The 17,113-nt window shown below is 46.3% G+C and overlaps 1 protein-coding gene across 2 annotated transcripts in view; it reads right to left on the bottom strand.

The window, feature by feature from the left end:
* Nucleotides 1-17,113, bottom strand: part of LOC144511761 (tyrosine-protein phosphatase non-receptor type 22-like) — a 107,981-nt gene that overhangs the window by 14,948 nt on the left and 75,920 nt on the right. Inside the window, exons 13-17 of one of the 2 annotated variants that reach the window (XM_078242012.1) lie at nt 11,833-12,680; nt 7,684-7,755; nt 6,362-6,462; nt 3,915-3,942; nt 1,059-1,097 (exon numbers count right to left, since the gene is read on the bottom strand). In XM_078242012.1, coding sequence (XP_078098138.1) covers nt 1,059-1,097; nt 3,915-3,942; nt 6,362-6,462; nt 7,684-7,755; nt 11,833-12,680 — 1,088 coding nt within the window. Of the gene's footprint in view, nt 1-1,058; nt 1,098-3,914; nt 3,943-6,361; nt 6,475-7,683; nt 7,756-11,832; nt 12,681-17,113 lie in introns of both variants that reach the window. The other variant, XM_078242011.1, reaches the window with a different exon arrangement.

Here is a 17,113-nt window from a genome sequence, read left to right as displayed (position 1 = left end):
TCTCAAATGCTAAATCGCACGGGCAACATAAAATAGGCTTTTTAATGGCATTAACTGGGCCATTAATTGCCAGTGGGTCCGACTCTCACACGTGCCCGTCAACCTCAATGTTGCACACCTTCCCGATGACATCAGGATACACGCCCGACATCATTTTGCACAATTTTAAACGTGTTCAGGTTGGGTGTGTGCCCATCCTCGCAACGTAAAATTCAGGCCATGGTGATTGGGCACTGCCAACTTTTATAGAACAAAGAACAGGGAACAAAGAAAATTACAGCACAGGAACAAGCCGTTCGGCCCTCCAAGCCTGCACGGACCTTGCTGCCCGACTGAACTAAAATCCCCTACCCTTCCGGGGACCATATCCCTCTATTTCCCATCCTATTCATGTATTTGTCAGGACGCCCCTTAAAAGTCACTATTGTATCTGCTGCCATTACCTCCCCTGGCAGCGAGTTCCAGGCTCCCACCACCCTTTGTGTAAAACACTTGCCTTGTACATCTCCTTTAAACCTTGCCCCTCGCACCTTAAACCTGTGCCCCCTAGTAATTGACTCTTCCACCTTGGGAAAAGCTTCTGACTATCCACTCTGTCCATGCCTCTCATGATCTTGTAGATTTCTATTAAGTTGCCCTTCAACCTCTGTCGTTCCAGTGAGAACAAACCAAGTTTCTCCAACCTCTCCTCATAGCTAATGCCTTCCATACCAGGCAACATCCTGGTGAATCTTTTCTGTACCCTCTCCAAAGCCTCCACACCCTTCTGATAGTGTGGCGACCAGAATTGAACACTATATTCCAAGTGCGGCCTAATAAGGTTCTATAAAGCTGCAACATGACTTGCCAATTTTTAAACTCAATGCCCTGGCCGCTGAAGGCAAGCATGCCGTATGCCTTCTTGATTGCCTTCTCTACCTGCATTGCCACTTTCAGTGATCTGTGTACCTGTACACCCAGATCCCTCTGCCTATCAATACTCCTAAGGGTTCTGCCATTTACTGTATAAAATCAGAGGATGTTGGGGAGACACAGAAAAGGAGAGAGAAAACACTCACCAATTGAAGTTGGAACTGATAACGAGTCACACTTTCTTTCTGTAGGAGAGATAAAGACTGAGTAAGTTGCCGAAGGAAAATTGACGGTGTAAATCTGTAGCATCAGATTTTGGTTGACATTGGGAGGGGTTCCAAAAGCCCTTTCACCATCGGCGCAAATCCCGTTATGGCCGTAAACTCTCATGAGAAAGCCATAAAGGATTTGCGCTGCAGTGATCTCAGAATGAGATCTTGCCCGACCCCGCTGCGATGTAATCAGATTCTTGCCCAACGAGGGTGTGAACCAAATTACCATCATTTTGAATAGATTTAAAATGCAGAAATGGCTTTATGCTGTTGTTTCAGATGCTCCCCCGCCAGCATGACGCCACATCAGCAGGAATCGCTACTGCTCTCCAGCAGCTGAGCTGAGCTGAGCTGACCACACCGGGGGCAAGGAGGCTGGTGTAGCCTCCTGCTGGTCAGTAACCTGCTATTGGCACCCTGTCGGTACCAACCTAGCGGGGAGAGGGTGGGGGATGCAGCAATGAAATCATAGAAATCATAGAATCCCTACAGTACAGAAGGAGGCCATTCAGCCCATCGAGTCTGTACTGACCACAATCCCACCCAGGCCCTATTCCCGTAACCCCCACATTTACCCTGCTAATCCCCCTGACACTCAGGGTTAATTTAGCACGGCCAATCAACCTAACCCGCACATCTTTGGACTGTGGGTGGAAACCACAGTGCCCGGAGGAAACCCACGCAGACACGGGGAGAATGTGCAAACTCCACACAGACAGTGACCCGAGGCCGGAATTGAACCTGGGTCCCTGGCGTTGAGAGGCAGCAGCGTTAACCACTGTGCCACCGTGCCCCCCTCAATGGTGAGGGGGTTGTGCCTGCATTGCGGGGGGGGGGGGGGGGGGGGTGCGGGTGGCTTTGACGTTAATGTCCCAATGCCTGCGATGATGGCTGGTGTGACTTGTGACCCCCTCATTAAGTGTTGGGAAGTTTGCCCCACTGTGGTTGAGGGTTGGGGTGTTCCCCTTGTCTGCTGGTGGTCCCGATGTCTGTGGGGTGGGGGATGATGGGGAATGGGGTCTTTAACTTTAACTTGAGATTGGAGTGCCCTTTAAAAATGGCACTGCTTCTCTGGGGAGAGACTTGCTGGTTTTCAGTTGAAATCTGACACTGCCATTTTTTAGGAAAATTCTGCCCATTAGCTGAGCACCCCTCACCCACTAACCCTCTCCAAAATATTTGATCATCTGAAAATTAATACCGGGGAGAGTTGCAAAGAGCAGTGACACTAAACAGATTCAAGACAACCAAATTCTTGACTCCAGTGTATTCACAGCTAGAAATGTCCTTTAAACAACAAAAGATACATCAATCATGCCGTGTTTAAATTTTGAAAAATTAATCATTGGAGCATCACTACTAAAGCTGCCATCTGCTGCCCATTCCTAATTTCCCTTGGGAAGGTGTTGTGGAGCCACGTTTGTGAGCTCACTGCAGTCTGTGCGGAGTAGATACAACTGCAGGGCTGGGTGGGAGTTCCGGGATTTTGGTCCAGAGATAATGATGGAAAAGCGATATAGTCCCAAGTCAGGATTGTGAGTGATCTGGAGGGCAGCTTGCAGGTGGTGTTCCCATGCGCCTGCTGCCATTGTCCTTCGAGGTGGTAGTGCTTGTAAGTTTGGAAGGTGTTGTGACTGACCCTCTCACTCTGCTCAGAGAAACTTGTCTGAATCTTACAGATTTTTAAAAGATCCAGTGTAGAAGCACCTCTTTCTTTCTAACCCAATCCGTGGGTAAATGGCCCAAAAGAAATCCCAAAGCTTAACTTAAAGTCACTTACATGGTTACTAGAATGGCTAGGTTACCAGCATCGTCCCAATGGGCTGCATGGCCTCCTTCTACGCTGTGTTTAAATCACGGGTAGATAGTTTTCTGATCGATAAGGGAATTAGGGGATATGGGGAGCAGGCGGGTAAGTGGAACTGATTCGCTTCAGATCAGCCGTGATCTTGTTGAACGGCGGAGCAGGCTCGAAGGGCCAGATGGCCTACTCCTGCTCCTATTTCTTATGTTCTTATGTTATGTTCTTATGTAATGACTCAATGGGCAGGATTTTCCAGCCACGCTTGCCCAAGACCGGAAAATCCCACCCGAGGTCAACGGACCTCTGCATGGTTCGTGTTCCGTCCGCTACGATTCCCGTGGTGGGCGGGATTGGAAAATTCTGCCCAATGACTCTGAACGCTTACTAGGTTTATTAATATGGTTACAAATTTTTGACACACTTACAATTTGTCACAATTTTTACAGTTTGGCATAGGTGGTAACCAGCAGGAGGTTTTCTTGCCCAGGTTTGACCTGATGCCCTGAGATTTCCTGGGGCATGGAGTCAATGTTGAGAACTCCCAGTAAAAGTAAAAGTTTATTTATTAGTGTCACGAGTAGGCTTACATTAACACTGCAATGAAGTTACTGTGAAAATCCCCCAGTCGCCTCACTCCGCTGCCTGTTCGGGCACACTGAGGGAGAGTTTAGTGTGGCCAATGCACCTAACCAGCACGTCTTTCGGACTGTGGGAGGAAAGCGGAGCACCCAGAGGAAACCCATGCAGACATGGGGAGAATGTGCAGACTCCACACAGACAGTGACCCAAGCCGGGAATCGAACCTGGGTCCCTGGCGCTGTGAGGCAGCAGTGCTAACCACTGTGCCATCGTGCCGCCAACATTCCCTCCTGACTGTATGCCATCATGCCGCCACCTCTGATAGGTCAGTCCTGCTGATGCCACAGGATAGACCCAGGAATGATAAGAGAGAAAAGCTGAATGAAATAATTATCTACAACACTCACCCAACCTAAAGGCTCTCAACTTTAAACTCTGAAAAAAAAAACAATGCAATGAATCGTAAGTTTAACTTTATCAATCAGCTAACAACACAGTGAAATAAATGGAATTTTCCAGAAATATTAGTGTTATTATCCTGTGGATAGACTGAACAAGGAAGCTCAGCAAGGTGTGGAGAAAGTACAGTGTAACGTTAAGGGGAGGTGCTGGATAGAGTGTGGTTCTCAAAGGCTGGGGAGAAACAGTGCATGGAATTCTCTCATCTGGGAATAAGTCACCAGGTGGGGGCAGGAACGTGGAGTTTTTCCCACTGCAGAGGCCAGCAGGAACCCACATCTGCATATCTTCCAGCACCACCCTAATTAATTATGCAAACAGGTGTTTTGCACCATATTCTGAGGTGGAGAAGGGCTGAGGGGACATAGTCCACCGTCAGGAGACATTTCTTTACCCAAAGAGTGGTGAGCCTGTGGAATTCATTACCACAGGAAGTAGTTGGTGCCAAAACATTGAATGTATCCAAGAGGCGGTTGGATATAGCACTCGGGGCGAATGGGATCAAAGGTTATGGGGAGAAAGAAGGATTAGGCTACTGAGTTGGATGATCAGCCATGATTGTGATGAATGGCGGAACAGGCTCGAAGGGCCAAATGGCCTCCTCCTGCTCCTATCTGCCATGTTTCTATGTCATATCCGTGTGTCATATTGAAAACACGCCCAACATCACTGACCCATTATTGAAGAAAGAAGATGGATCTCCTGAAAATATAGATGGATCTCCGGGAGCGCGCGAGATTGGAAGATGAGCCTCATCGGTGACACTGAATCGGGAAGTCCCACCTGTAAATGCTCTCCCCTCCCACTGCTGTGGTGTTCCTGGGTCCAGGGCTGCTGGCGGCCTCCATCACAAACTCGGGAGACAGCCCCAGGCATTCTTTGGGTGGGTCCCAACATCTGCACACCATGTTCTTCCAGATGTGTTCTGGACAGGTGTGTTTTCTGCTGGTGTTGTGGAAAATCCTGTCTGTGGGAGTGAGGGAGGGCGGCGGACAGGGGGGATTCCAGCCGGGCTTTCACCTGCATCCATTAGCGGGATGCAAAACAGCTTCATGCCGGCTTCCGGCAGGTTTCCTGATCCGTCAGGACGGGCACCAGCAGAAGATCCCGTGGGAAATTCAAACCGGCTGGAAGCTGATTTTTGCAGTCCTGCCAAATTCTTCCCTGTCGCCCGGCATTGGAGCTGCTGGCAGGGCCGAGGCAGGATTCTTCACAGAGTGGATAGAGGGTTAAGGGAGGGATTTCCACACGATGCATGCCAGATGGGACCCAAAGGCAGCAGCGACATTTGGAGGTGGCTGGGGATGGATTGATAAATACAGAAACGGAGTTTGAATGCAGAACATCAGAGGACATATAAATCAATGATGGCCAATGAGATCTGATTGAATGGGTGAGAATGCCTCAGTTTGGATAGGATGCAGGTGCTGGGAGCTTCAGAATCAGAGATGCTATAGGGTTAAATGGGGGATCACTGAAATAGTGAAAATATAGTTAGACACTTTCAGGACAGGTACAGCATGGGGTTAGATACAGAGTAAAGCTCCCTCGACACTGTCCCCATCAAACACTACCAGGACAGGTACAGCACGGGAATAGATACTGAGTAAAGCTCCCTCGACACTGTCCCCATCAAACACTCCCAGGGCAGGTACAGCACGGGATTAGATACTGAGTAAAGCTCCCTCTACACTGTCCCCATCAAACATTTCCAGGACAGGTACAGCACGGGGTTAGATACAGAGTAAAGCTCCTTCTACACTGTCCCCATCAAACACTCCCAGGACAGGTACAGCACGGGGTTAGATACAGAGTAAAGCTCCCTCTACACTGTCCCCATCAAACACTCCCAGGGCAGGTACAGCATGGGGTTCGATACAGAGTAAAGCTCCTTCTACACTGTCCCCATCAAACACTCCCAGGACAGGTACAGCACGGGGTTAGATATAGAATAAAGCTCCCTCTGCACTCTTCCCATCAAACACTCCCGGAGTGAATGACAATCACCCAACGAGGCCTGAATTGGTCAGATGTGATGAGGCTGAGACACTCACTGGGCCGTTCCCTGTTCTGCTGATCAGAAACTCATTTCTCAGAGGAGTCCTTGAACATGTGTTAGACTTCCTCACTGAGCGAGAGAAGGCTCAACTCCTGTCTGGGTGGCTGCTAGGGATGTCATAAAGATTTTCACAGTGGTCTGATCTCTGTTGCAGATTGGGCACTGGACATCCGGTTACTGAATCTGTCAGGGTTGCCCCTGTTTTACACCCACAAGAAACCAACACAAGCATTCCAGGTTCTGCCCGTGCAGGCATTTGGAATGGCCTCGGATTGCCCGCCCAGTGCTGTTGCTTTAAGTTACTTAAACGCTGAGTTGGAAACCTGTGTCCAATACCTTACTCCGTGTCTTCACATTCGTGGATTCTACGAAGATCTTGGGCTGGGTGGATCCACTCCATTCGGAAGATGTTCCAATTTTCCTAGATGTTGGAGGAACTGACACAAGCTCTGTATCAGAGGAGAGTGAACCAGGCAATGATTAACCATGCTTCCTGTCAGTACAGGAGTAACTTTAGTTTCAAAATGTGCACTGGTGGCACGGGACTACTTTTTTGTCCTATCTTATTGAGCATTGATACCACAGGTTGTGAGGCAGTTTCTCACTAAAGAAATGGCAACAGGAGTAGACCATTCGGCCCATCATTCAATCTGATCCTGGCTGATCTTGAGCTTCAACTCCATTTTCTGCCCACTCCCTTAATTCCCCGAGAGACCAACAATCCGTCTTTCTCTGCCCTTAATATATTCAATGATGGAGCCTCTACAACCCTCTGGGGTCGAAAATTCCAAAGACTCACAACCTGTTGAGTGAAGAAAATTCTCCTCATCTCAGTCCGAAATGATTGGCCCTGGATCCTGAAACTCTGACCTCTTGTTCAAGACACCCCATCGAGGGGAAACAATCTCTCAGCGTCTACTCTGTCAAGCCTCATAGAAACATCGAAAATAGGAGGAGGAGACCATTCAGCCCTTCGAGCCTGTTCCGCCATTCATTTTGATCATGGCTGATCATCAAATTCAATATCCTGATCCTGCCTTCCCCCCCATATCCCTTAATCCCTTTAGCCCCAAGAGCTATAGTTTTAATGAGATAATTTCTCATTCTTCTGAACTCCAGAGAATAGAGACCCAATTTACTTTGCCTCTTACGAGAGGACAACCCCCTCCGCCCAGAGAGCAATTTAGTGAATGCTTGATGTAGCGCATCCAATGCAGGTACATCCTTCCCTAAATATGGAAACCAAAATAGCTCACACTATTCCAGGTATGGATCTCACCAAAGCACTGTACAATTGAAGCAAGATTTCTTCATTCCTGTACTCAAATCTCCTTACAATAAAGGCCAACATTTGCCTTCCTCATCAGTTGCTGTAACTATATCCTAGATTTGCGTGTTCCTTGTACAGGTATGCCCACATCTCTCTGAATATCAACATTTAAAAGTTTCGCGCATTTAAAACAGTATCCTGCTTTCACCAAAAGTGAATAGCCTCACACTTCCCTGCATTACTTGGGGTAAACTAGAATCTAATCATTCCAGATCTTTCCAGCTTGCGGTCTGGACTCCTGTGACACAAATGTTCTCACAGTTGTTCCTGTTGCAAGTTGTAACAAGTTATAATCTGTGTCCTCGAGAGAGGTGAGAAATCCACTTACCAGGGTCATCCGCAAGGATGTAGGATTCAGGAGTCCTCTCAGGCAGAGGAGGAGGGATATCTTCATCGGAATCTGAAAAACCGAATTGAAGGGGAGAATTAATTTTAGTCAACACTTAACCAAAGGCCATCCATTGAAGTATTACCACAAATCTCTGAAAACTGCACAAACCATAATTGAGCTAAGTCCGCACTACCAGTTAATTTATTGAGCCGTGTACACTCAGAGGGTGCCATACCAAACAATTATTGGGTCACAACCCATTTCCAAAATCTTCCATCTTCATCCCCATCACCCCTCCATTGTGGCAGGTTAAGGGCATGTAGATTATAGGTGCTCTGCACTAACATTGCAAAGGTCTGCAGTGAGTGATAATGGAGAATCAGGAAATTACAGAACAGAAGGAAGACTTGCATTCAGAATTTGCACATTTATGAGGCTTGGCTCAGAGTACAGATATCCATTGCTCTTATTGAAACAGCTGTGCCCCAGGGAAAACATTGTTTGATTGACAGCTCAGGTTCTCTGATCTCTACTGTCAATTTCAGAATGTTTGTTCATACCACATTAAGTGGTTTCAAGGGTTTGTGCTTTTCATTATCGATACTCTGAAGGGTCTGGATAATTGGACACATTTATTGTCTTCTAAGTGAACTGATGTTTTAAAAACATGGTAGAAAGTTATGAATGAATTATTTGTTTTACAGAAAGCGTTTTAACACATTGTACTGTCACTATAAGGTTCATTGGTTCTAGATAGTGGATAGTGAGTGGGCCAATGGTCATGGAAGGGCCACAGATTGGACAAATGAGATGGATGGAATGGCAGTGTTTGACATGGGGGTGTGAGGGGCTATGGGGGGTGGGGGTGGAAAGATTGGGCTTAACATAGGCGGAGTGACTGGCCATAGGAAGTTGGTGGAAGGGCAGAGCTTGACATAGGGGCATGAGGGGCAATAGGGAGTGGAAAAGATGGGCTTAACTTAGGGGAAATAAGTGGTCATAGGGAATGGATAGAAGCAGAAAGCTTGAAATAGGGAGCATGGGGGGGGGGGGGGGCATAGGAAGTGGGTGAAAGGGCAGAGCTCGGCATAGGGGACTTAAGGAGGACCTTTCAGCTTATCTTTCAAAAGGTCCCATCATGCAAGCTCCTCTGAGAGGCAGCGGACCGTGACTCTTTAAAATCCTGGCCTGATTCCATGGAAATTGTGGAGTAGCAGAAGATGCCTATCTCCACAATGGAGCTGGCCAGGTCGGGAGTACCGCCCGGGGGCTTTTGTCATGAACAAGCCCACACCCTTTAAAGGCACTCCCAAAAATCAGACAGCCCAGGAATGGGATTGGGAATCCTGGAATAGGGATTTGCCCGCCGTTTCTAATGGGCTCCTGAATGACCCAGACTCAGTGAAAACCCAGGCCATAGTGTATGAGCAGGGTTTAAAAACCCTTTGCATTTTATTACAAGGGCAGTGGAATTCAAGGAAGTCTTGTTACGAGTGTACAGGGCTTTGGTGTGGCAATATCTGGAATACTGCGTGCATTTTTGGTCTCCATATTTAAAGAAGTATATACAAGCCTTGGTGATGGGGCAGTGAAGGTTTGTTCCTGGGATGAGAGGATTGACCTTGGATGAGGTAATTGGGCCTATACTCATTGGAATTTAGACAAATAACACTGTCAGATTGTTTCCACTGGCTGGGTAATCTAGAACACATGGGCACAGTCTCAGGATGAGAGATCAATTATTTAGGACTGTGATGAGGAGACATTTCTTCACACAAAGGGTTGTGAACCTTTGGAAATCTCTACCCCAGAGGCTTGTGGATGTTCCATTATTGATTATATTCAAAACTAAGATGGATAGGCTTCTGATCTCTCAGTGAATTAAGGGGAGCAGTGATACAGGGTGAGAGTAGGGTTTCAAATTCTTTTGCACTTGATTGCAAAGGGGCTGGAGTTCAGCAACAAGGTCGTCTTGCTACAGGACAGGGCTTTGTCGACTCCATACCTGGAGCACAGTCTGCAGTTTTAGGCTGGAATTTTACCGCCATGCCCGCCCCGATTCCGGGGGCGGGCGAGGCTCAGAGAAAGGCATTCTCCATCGGCCTCGGGTGGGAGCGTATGAACCTCGGGTGGATGTGCCGGTAAAATTCCGCCCCAAGTCTCCATATTCAAGACTGAGCTGGACAGATTTTTGATCTCTTGGGGAATCAAGAGAAATGGGGAACAGGCAGGAGTGTGTTCAGGTCAAAGTTCAGCCATGATCTTAGAGAAGGGTGGAGCTGGCCTGAGGGGTCTCATGCTCTTATTCCTGATATATATTTGTTCACACACATGCATTATCTTAAAGGGATGATCCACCCACCTCCTCCCCTCAACCAGCCTCCCATCCATTGACTCTGTCCACACTTCCCGCTGCCTCGGCAAAGCAGCCAGCATAATTAAGGACCCCACGCACCCCTCTTCCACCTTCTTTCGTCGGGAAAAAGATACAAAAGTCTGAGGTCACATACCAACCGACTCAAGGACAGCTTCTTCCCAGCTGATGTCAGACTTTTGAATGGACTTACCTTGCATTAAGTTGATCTTTCTCTACAACCAACCACCTAACTCCATTCTGCACTCTCTCATTTCCTTCTCTATGAACGGTATGTTTTGTCTGTACAGCGCGCAAGAAATAATACTTTTCACTATATGTTAATACATGTGACAATAATAAATCAAATCAAACTGTGTCACAAGATTTGGCAGCTCTATGAGGGCTAATTTCTGTTCATAGCAGAATCATAGAAATCTACAGCACAGAAACAGACTGTTTGGCCCCATCAAGTCTGCACCAAACACAAACCCACCCAGGCCCTATCCCCGTAACTCACGTATTTACCCTGCTAATCCCGTGGCAATTTAGCATGGCCAATCCACCTAACCTGCACATATTTGGATTCAGATAGGAAACCAGAGCACCCGGAGGAAATCCACGGGGAAAATGTGCAAACTCCACACAGACAGCGACCCAAGGCCGGAATTGAACACGGGTCCCTGGAGGCAGCAGTGCTAACCACTGTGCCACCGTGCCACTTGCATTTGTATAGTGCCTTTTACAACCCTATAATTTCCCACAATTTAGTGATATTGGTCATGGGATAAATATTGACCTCTGTTCTTCATCAAAACAGTTGAATGAGATTTTTTTAATGTTCAGCTCAGAGGGCAAACATTTGGTTTAAATTTATCAACATAGCGCTCCCTGGGTATGGCACTGGATATCACCGAGCCTCGCCCGTCCCCGGAATCGGGCAGGTGTGCCAGTAAAACTCCGGCCTAAAACTGCAGGTATCAGCCTGGATTAAGCGTTCAAATTTCACAACCGTCACCCTCCAGATTCAGAAACGTGAGAGTGTTACCCACAACTGACACCTTTGTGATCTGTGTAATTAAATTGCTTCCACGGTATTGCAATGTTTTGGCTGATTTGCTCAGCTGTGTCCGAGGACATTTAAGAGTCAACTACGTTAAAGCAGGATGTGGAATGCCGGCGTTGGACTGGGGTGGGCACAGTAAGAAGTCTCACAACGCCAGGTTAAAGTCCAGCAGGTTTATTTGGTATCACGAGGGATAATCGCAGGTTAAAGAGGTGTGAATTGTCTCAAGCCAGGACAGTTCGTCGAATCCCTCTCTCCATTCACATTATCTGTACCTGTAAAAACTCGCATTCCAACCATTATCTTGCAACTGAGTCTCTGTCTATATATGTCCTGTTTGTGAACCCAACTCCCCACTCACCTGATGAAGGAGCAGTGCTCTGAAAGCTCGTGATACCAAATAAACCTGTTGGACTTTAACCTGGTGTTGTGAGACTACTTGCTGTACATTAAAGCCAGGGGAGGTAAGATTGGCAGGTTTCCCGCTCTGAAAGATATTGTTGAACCAGTTGGGGCAATCAAACTGCTTTAAGACCATAAGACATAGGAGCAGAATTAGGCCACTCGGCCCATCGAGTCTGCTGCACCATTCAATCATGGCTGATATTTTTCTCATCCCCATTCTCCTGCCTTTTCCCCCATAACCCCTGATCCCCTTATTAATCAGGACAATACAATATTTAACAATACAAATAAAAAATCTGGCAGTGTTGAGATTCGAACTTACCATTTCGTTTTGCTTCAGCAGCACTGTGTCGACGTTTCTCTTCCAGTGGCTGGGCCAGAGGAGGTTCCATGTACCTTGGGACAGGTGGTAACTCGCTGTATTCATTCTCAGACCGACAACCAGCTAGAATCAGATTATCGAGGTAATGGCAGGGAGCATCCAGGCAGGAAAGAGTGTTGTTATCCGGGGATTGGAGTTGTGCCGAGTTTGGAGGTGAGAAATAGGGATCTTCAGTAAAATAAGAGGAGAGGAATTGGGCAGGGGAACTGAGATGCATGAGGTACCCCTTGTCTGGGTGTTCGAGAATGTTGGTATTCTCTTCCTGAGCAGATTCCCAGTGAGAGGAGCTCCAGGTCTTCCCTACAGCTGGCAAGCTGTTTGATTTAGATGACGAATATCCACTTGAAGAGGAACTCAGCAGGTCTTCCAGAGAAGCAAAGGGGTTATGTGGTTTAAATGGTTCTGTGGAATGTTCGATATCATGACTGGTGGTAGAAAAGGGATTTGACTTGGCCCTGGTTAGGGAGGTCTTGCTCGTAAACTCTTGCGCCTCCTGAGGGAGTCTTGCTGAGTACTGGGACACTTCCCCCCACAGTGTCCCTTCAACGTCCAAGCTCAGCTGTCTTTCTAGCCTTCTTTCTGGGGTGAATCTTGTAATGCAGGAGGAGGGGTCCTGGGGCCCTGAGGCATTTCCACACGCACTAGGGCTACTGTTCAAATCCCCTATTAATCTGTAAGACTGCTCATGTCCAAGGGGGCAAAAACCAAATTCTGTGTGTTGATCTGAGGTTTGTAAATCAGTAATCACTTGTTCCGTGAATCGCAAACTCTTTTCCTGTTTTGGTGAGCTGTAAAGGTAAGGATAATGCATTGAAGAAAGTTACAAAGGACTTTTAGTCAGTTATCATAGACAAAATTCCTGTGTCACATTATTTTCATTTCTTCGTTCATTGTGAATATTTTGGCCCAAGATTTCACTTCAAAGTAACGTAGAAAATAAGGGCAGGAGTAGGCCATTCAGCCCTTCGAGCCAGCTCCACCATTCAATATGATCATAGCTGATCATGCACTCTCAGTATCCCACTCCCACTTTATCTCCATACCCCTTGATCCCATTAGCCACAAGAGCCACGTCCAGCTCCCTCTTCAACATATCTAACGAACTGGCCCCAACAGGTTTCGGTGGTAGAGAATTCCACAGGTTCACAACTCTCTGAGTGAAGAAGTTCTTCCTCATCTCAGTCCTGGATGGCTTATCCCTTATTCTTAGATTAGTTCTGCACTTCCCCAACATCGGGGACATTCTTCCCGCATCTCGCCTGTCCAGTCCCATCAGGATTTTATATGTTTCTCTGAGATCCCCTCTCATTCTTCTAAATTCCAATGAGTACAAGCCCAGATGACCCAATCTCCCCATATATATCAGTCCTGCCATTCCAGGAATCAGTCTGGTGAACCTTCGCTGGACTCCCTCAACAGTAAGAATGTCTTTCCTCAGACTCGGAGACCAAAACTGCGCACAGTACTCAAGGTGTGGCCTCACCAAGGCCCTGTATAACTGCAGCAAGACATCCTTACTCCTATACTCAAAATCCTCTTGTTATAAAGTCCAGCATGCCATTAGCTTTCCTCACCGCCTGCTGTACCTACATGCTAATCTTCAGCGACTGTTCCACCCTGACACCCAGGTCAGGTTGCACTTCCCCTTTTCCTAAACTACCACCCTTCAGATAATAATCTTCCTTCCTGTTTTTGCCACCAAAGTGGCAAAATCCACATTTGCCAAGTAACATGGAGGATAATGGCGCTCACTTTTATCTATGCGAAAATGTCACAGCAACGTCAGGTGAGGATGAGTAAATGTTGCTGTCCTTTTCACAAAAATGGTGTCTCATTGTCCTGCTAATGAAACTCACTGAACATTTTAAAAATTCATTCATGGGACAGCATTTATTGCCCATCCATAGTTGCCTGAGGGCAGTGCTGTGGCTCTGAAGTCACATGTAGGCCAGACCAGGTAAGGACAGCAGATTTCTTTCCCTAAAGGACATTAGTGAACCAGGTGGGTGTTTTCCAAACAATCGACAATGGTTTCATGGTCATCAGTAGATTCTTAATTCAAGATATTTTTTATTGAATTCAAATTCCACCAACTGCCATAGCGGGATTCAAACCCGGGTCTCCAGAACATTAGCTGAGTTTCTGGATTAATAGTCTAGTGATAACACCACTAGGCCATCGCCTCCCCATGTGATGTCATTCTACTTGCAGTCTTGCCATGGCAAGTCAAAGTATTTCAAGTCAAAATGTTCTGTTAACAATCTGACAAGTGCTAATTACTGCCAGTCAACTTCTCTGGAACTGAAAATTTACTCTTACAAGTGTAGAGTCTCACTCCTTCAGGTTTTAGTAATTGAAGATTTTAAAAATAACGAATTAAATGTTTTTACCTTTCCTTTCTGTCTTTTGTTTTCTCCTCTATCTTAATCCAATCATTCTTTCCTGCTCTTTATTTCTGTAAGAAGTCTCACAACACCAGGTTAAAGTCCAACAGGTTTATTTGGTAGCAAAAGCTTTCAGAGCGCTGCTCCTTCGTCAGGTAAGTGTGAGTTCTGTTCACAAACAGGGCATATAAAGACACAAACTCAATTTACAAAATAATGGTTGGAATGCGAGTCTTTACAGGTAATCAAGTCTTAAAGGTACAGACAACCTCTGTACCTTTAAGACTTGATTACCTGTAAAGACTCACATTCCAACCATTATTTTGTAAATTGAGTTTGTGTCTTTATATGTGAAAAAGGGAAAGGGTTAATGTTTTATTTTGTACTCAATGTATTTTGTGCCTAAAAGGTTGAACTTTGTATCTGGAATGTATCATAAACATAACCCTTCCTTATGGCTAGTCACCCCTTTGTTTATATTGCTCCTGGTAGTAGTATAAGCCATTTGTTCATGTCTTTCATCTTTAACTTTTAGTAGCACAAGCCATTTGTTCATGGTTCCCTTGCTTGTTTATATCATTCTGATAAAACAGACAGTTAAATGTAGATGTAGGGTTGAAAGTCTTACTTTTTCCGTAGGCTTGTGTATGATTTAAACAAAGGAAGCAGCTACCAAATGGTAGAGTGTGAGAATGGCTGTTTGAAGGAGGACTCCCACTGGGACAGCTGCAATCACACACAGTCACTTCAAAGGAAAAGCTGCGGGAAGAGCAGGGGACCAGAGGTGGCACCTTGACTACAACGACCAGGAGAATTGTGCTTTATGATCCAAGGATACCAGATAGTCTCTAACCATGATCCAGAGACTATCAGAAGCTGTTAAAGGAACTACAATTTATGATCAAGGACTGTTAACTGGACTTTGCTTCATGACTTGTATTGGGAACCCTGATGTATAAAGGTCCACACTTCTTGTGTTCAGAGAGAACTTTGGCTTCTGCTTTCAAGGGGTCAAGTTCTCCCATAGGCTTGTGAGAATAAAGCCTGACTGTATTTTGACTCATACCAGCCTCAAGAGGTATATTTACCGACTTCATTTGGTGCCGAAACCCGGGAGACCCCCGGATCTGTTTGCGGGGACTCTGTTTGTGGGCTCAGGTTGAATGGCCACAATCTGGGCACTGGAATAGAGTTCTGAACCTAATAGGGTGAGTCAAACTACAGTGGGCTGATCATATGTGATGAGAGAGTGTGAGAGTGAAATACATCTGAGCTGAACACATGCGGACAAGGAGGCATTTGTCTGTTATGGATTCTCAAGTGAGTGTAAAGACTGGAGAAACGTTGCCTGAGGTGTGATGTTCAGACGTGAGTTGAGAAAGAATCTGTCTGTGTGAGAGAGAGACTGTCTAAGTGATCACCGGAGTAGAAGTAAGCTTAATAGTGTAAGCTTAATAGTGTAAGCGGTGGTACGGAGGGATTTGATCACCCCTGACAGGTAACACCGGACTCTGATAAGAGCGACCGAGGAGTGGGAGAGCGAGAAGGGAGAATAGAAGGCTCCAGGTGGTGAGTATAAAACTTATCTGTATTATGGCGGGATCACAAGCACAAAGACAATGGGGACTTCGGGATCCCTGATAAATGAGTGTATGACTGAGAGGAACAAATTCATTAAACAGATTAGAAAAGGGGGGTGGAACTTATCCTGCCCTCTGGGCCAACAGAATAAGTGGTTGGGTAAAGAAAAGAGAAACATGACAAAGAAAATAGGAGTATTGTTAATACATCAGCTAGCTGGACTAATTGAGCAAGTAGTCACCTCTACTCAGAAGTGGAGTGAGGATAAAGAAAGGATTAGGGAGTTAGAATGCAGAGTAAGGGAACTAGAGAAACAAAACCAAGTATTAGAAGGAAAGCAATGGAGAGGGGAAACCATTCCTCTGCCTCCTTATGAGTCCACACAACAGGGACTAAATGCTCTTCCAGAGGAATGGGAAGCCCTGGAACACAACTTAGTGCCAGTAACTCGAGGGGGAACAGATGCACAGCCAAAAGTAAATTATGAACCATTCATCTCAGGTGAGAGGCAGCAGATAATGGCTTCCCTGGGTAAATTACAACCTAGAAGCGCAAACAGTAAATTCTGGGAAGAATTAGACACAATCTGGGTAGGACACCTATTACACCTGAGACACGTACACCAGCTGGTCAGGGCAGCCTGTCCAGCGGATAAGTGGAGACAGGTAGCAGGTGGACCCGCCGCTCCTCCAGCACAGGATTATAGTGGGGGACGGTGGACACATGTAGTCACCCTAACATCAGAGATAGATGCCCAACAGACACCCTTCACCCAGTTTAAGGTTGAAATTCTGAGAGTATTAGGGAATGCTCCCACTAACTGGAGCAGAATGACCACAATGAAACAGCTAAAAGTGGAAGGAGCTTCTGAATGTGGGGGATAGTTGTTCCAGGTACATCAGGAGTGCTCTGGACAAGGAAACCCAGGTCGAGGAGATAGAGCGTTCATCCAGGCTTTTAAGGATGAATTCTTTAGTGTCCACCAAAAAATCCTTAAAATGGGAATTCTCAGTACCCCGAACTATGATGAGTTGGTAGAATGGGCTAATGGCATACCTGGAGGTGGATAGGAGAGATCTTAGTCTTTGTATTTCAGTGTGTTTGTGTGATCTATATGCTAGTCGAATGTAGGTGGTTGTTGTTGTATTAAATTGACAGCAGGAATTGTTGAAGCCTTTGTTTGTTCTTGTGGAGTGTTTATTGCGGGTAGTAAATGACCTTAGTTTAGCCTCAGGAGAGCTGGGGAGGTGTTAAGA

Source organism: Mustelus asterias, chromosome 25 (genome assembly GCF_964213995.1).
Source record: "Mustelus asterias chromosome 25, sMusAst1.hap1.1, whole genome shotgun sequence".
In the NCBI taxonomy this organism is placed as follows: domain Eukaryota; kingdom Metazoa; phylum Chordata; class Chondrichthyes; order Carcharhiniformes; family Triakidae; genus Mustelus; species Mustelus asterias.
This window is presented reverse-complemented; position numbering and strand designations above follow the sequence as displayed.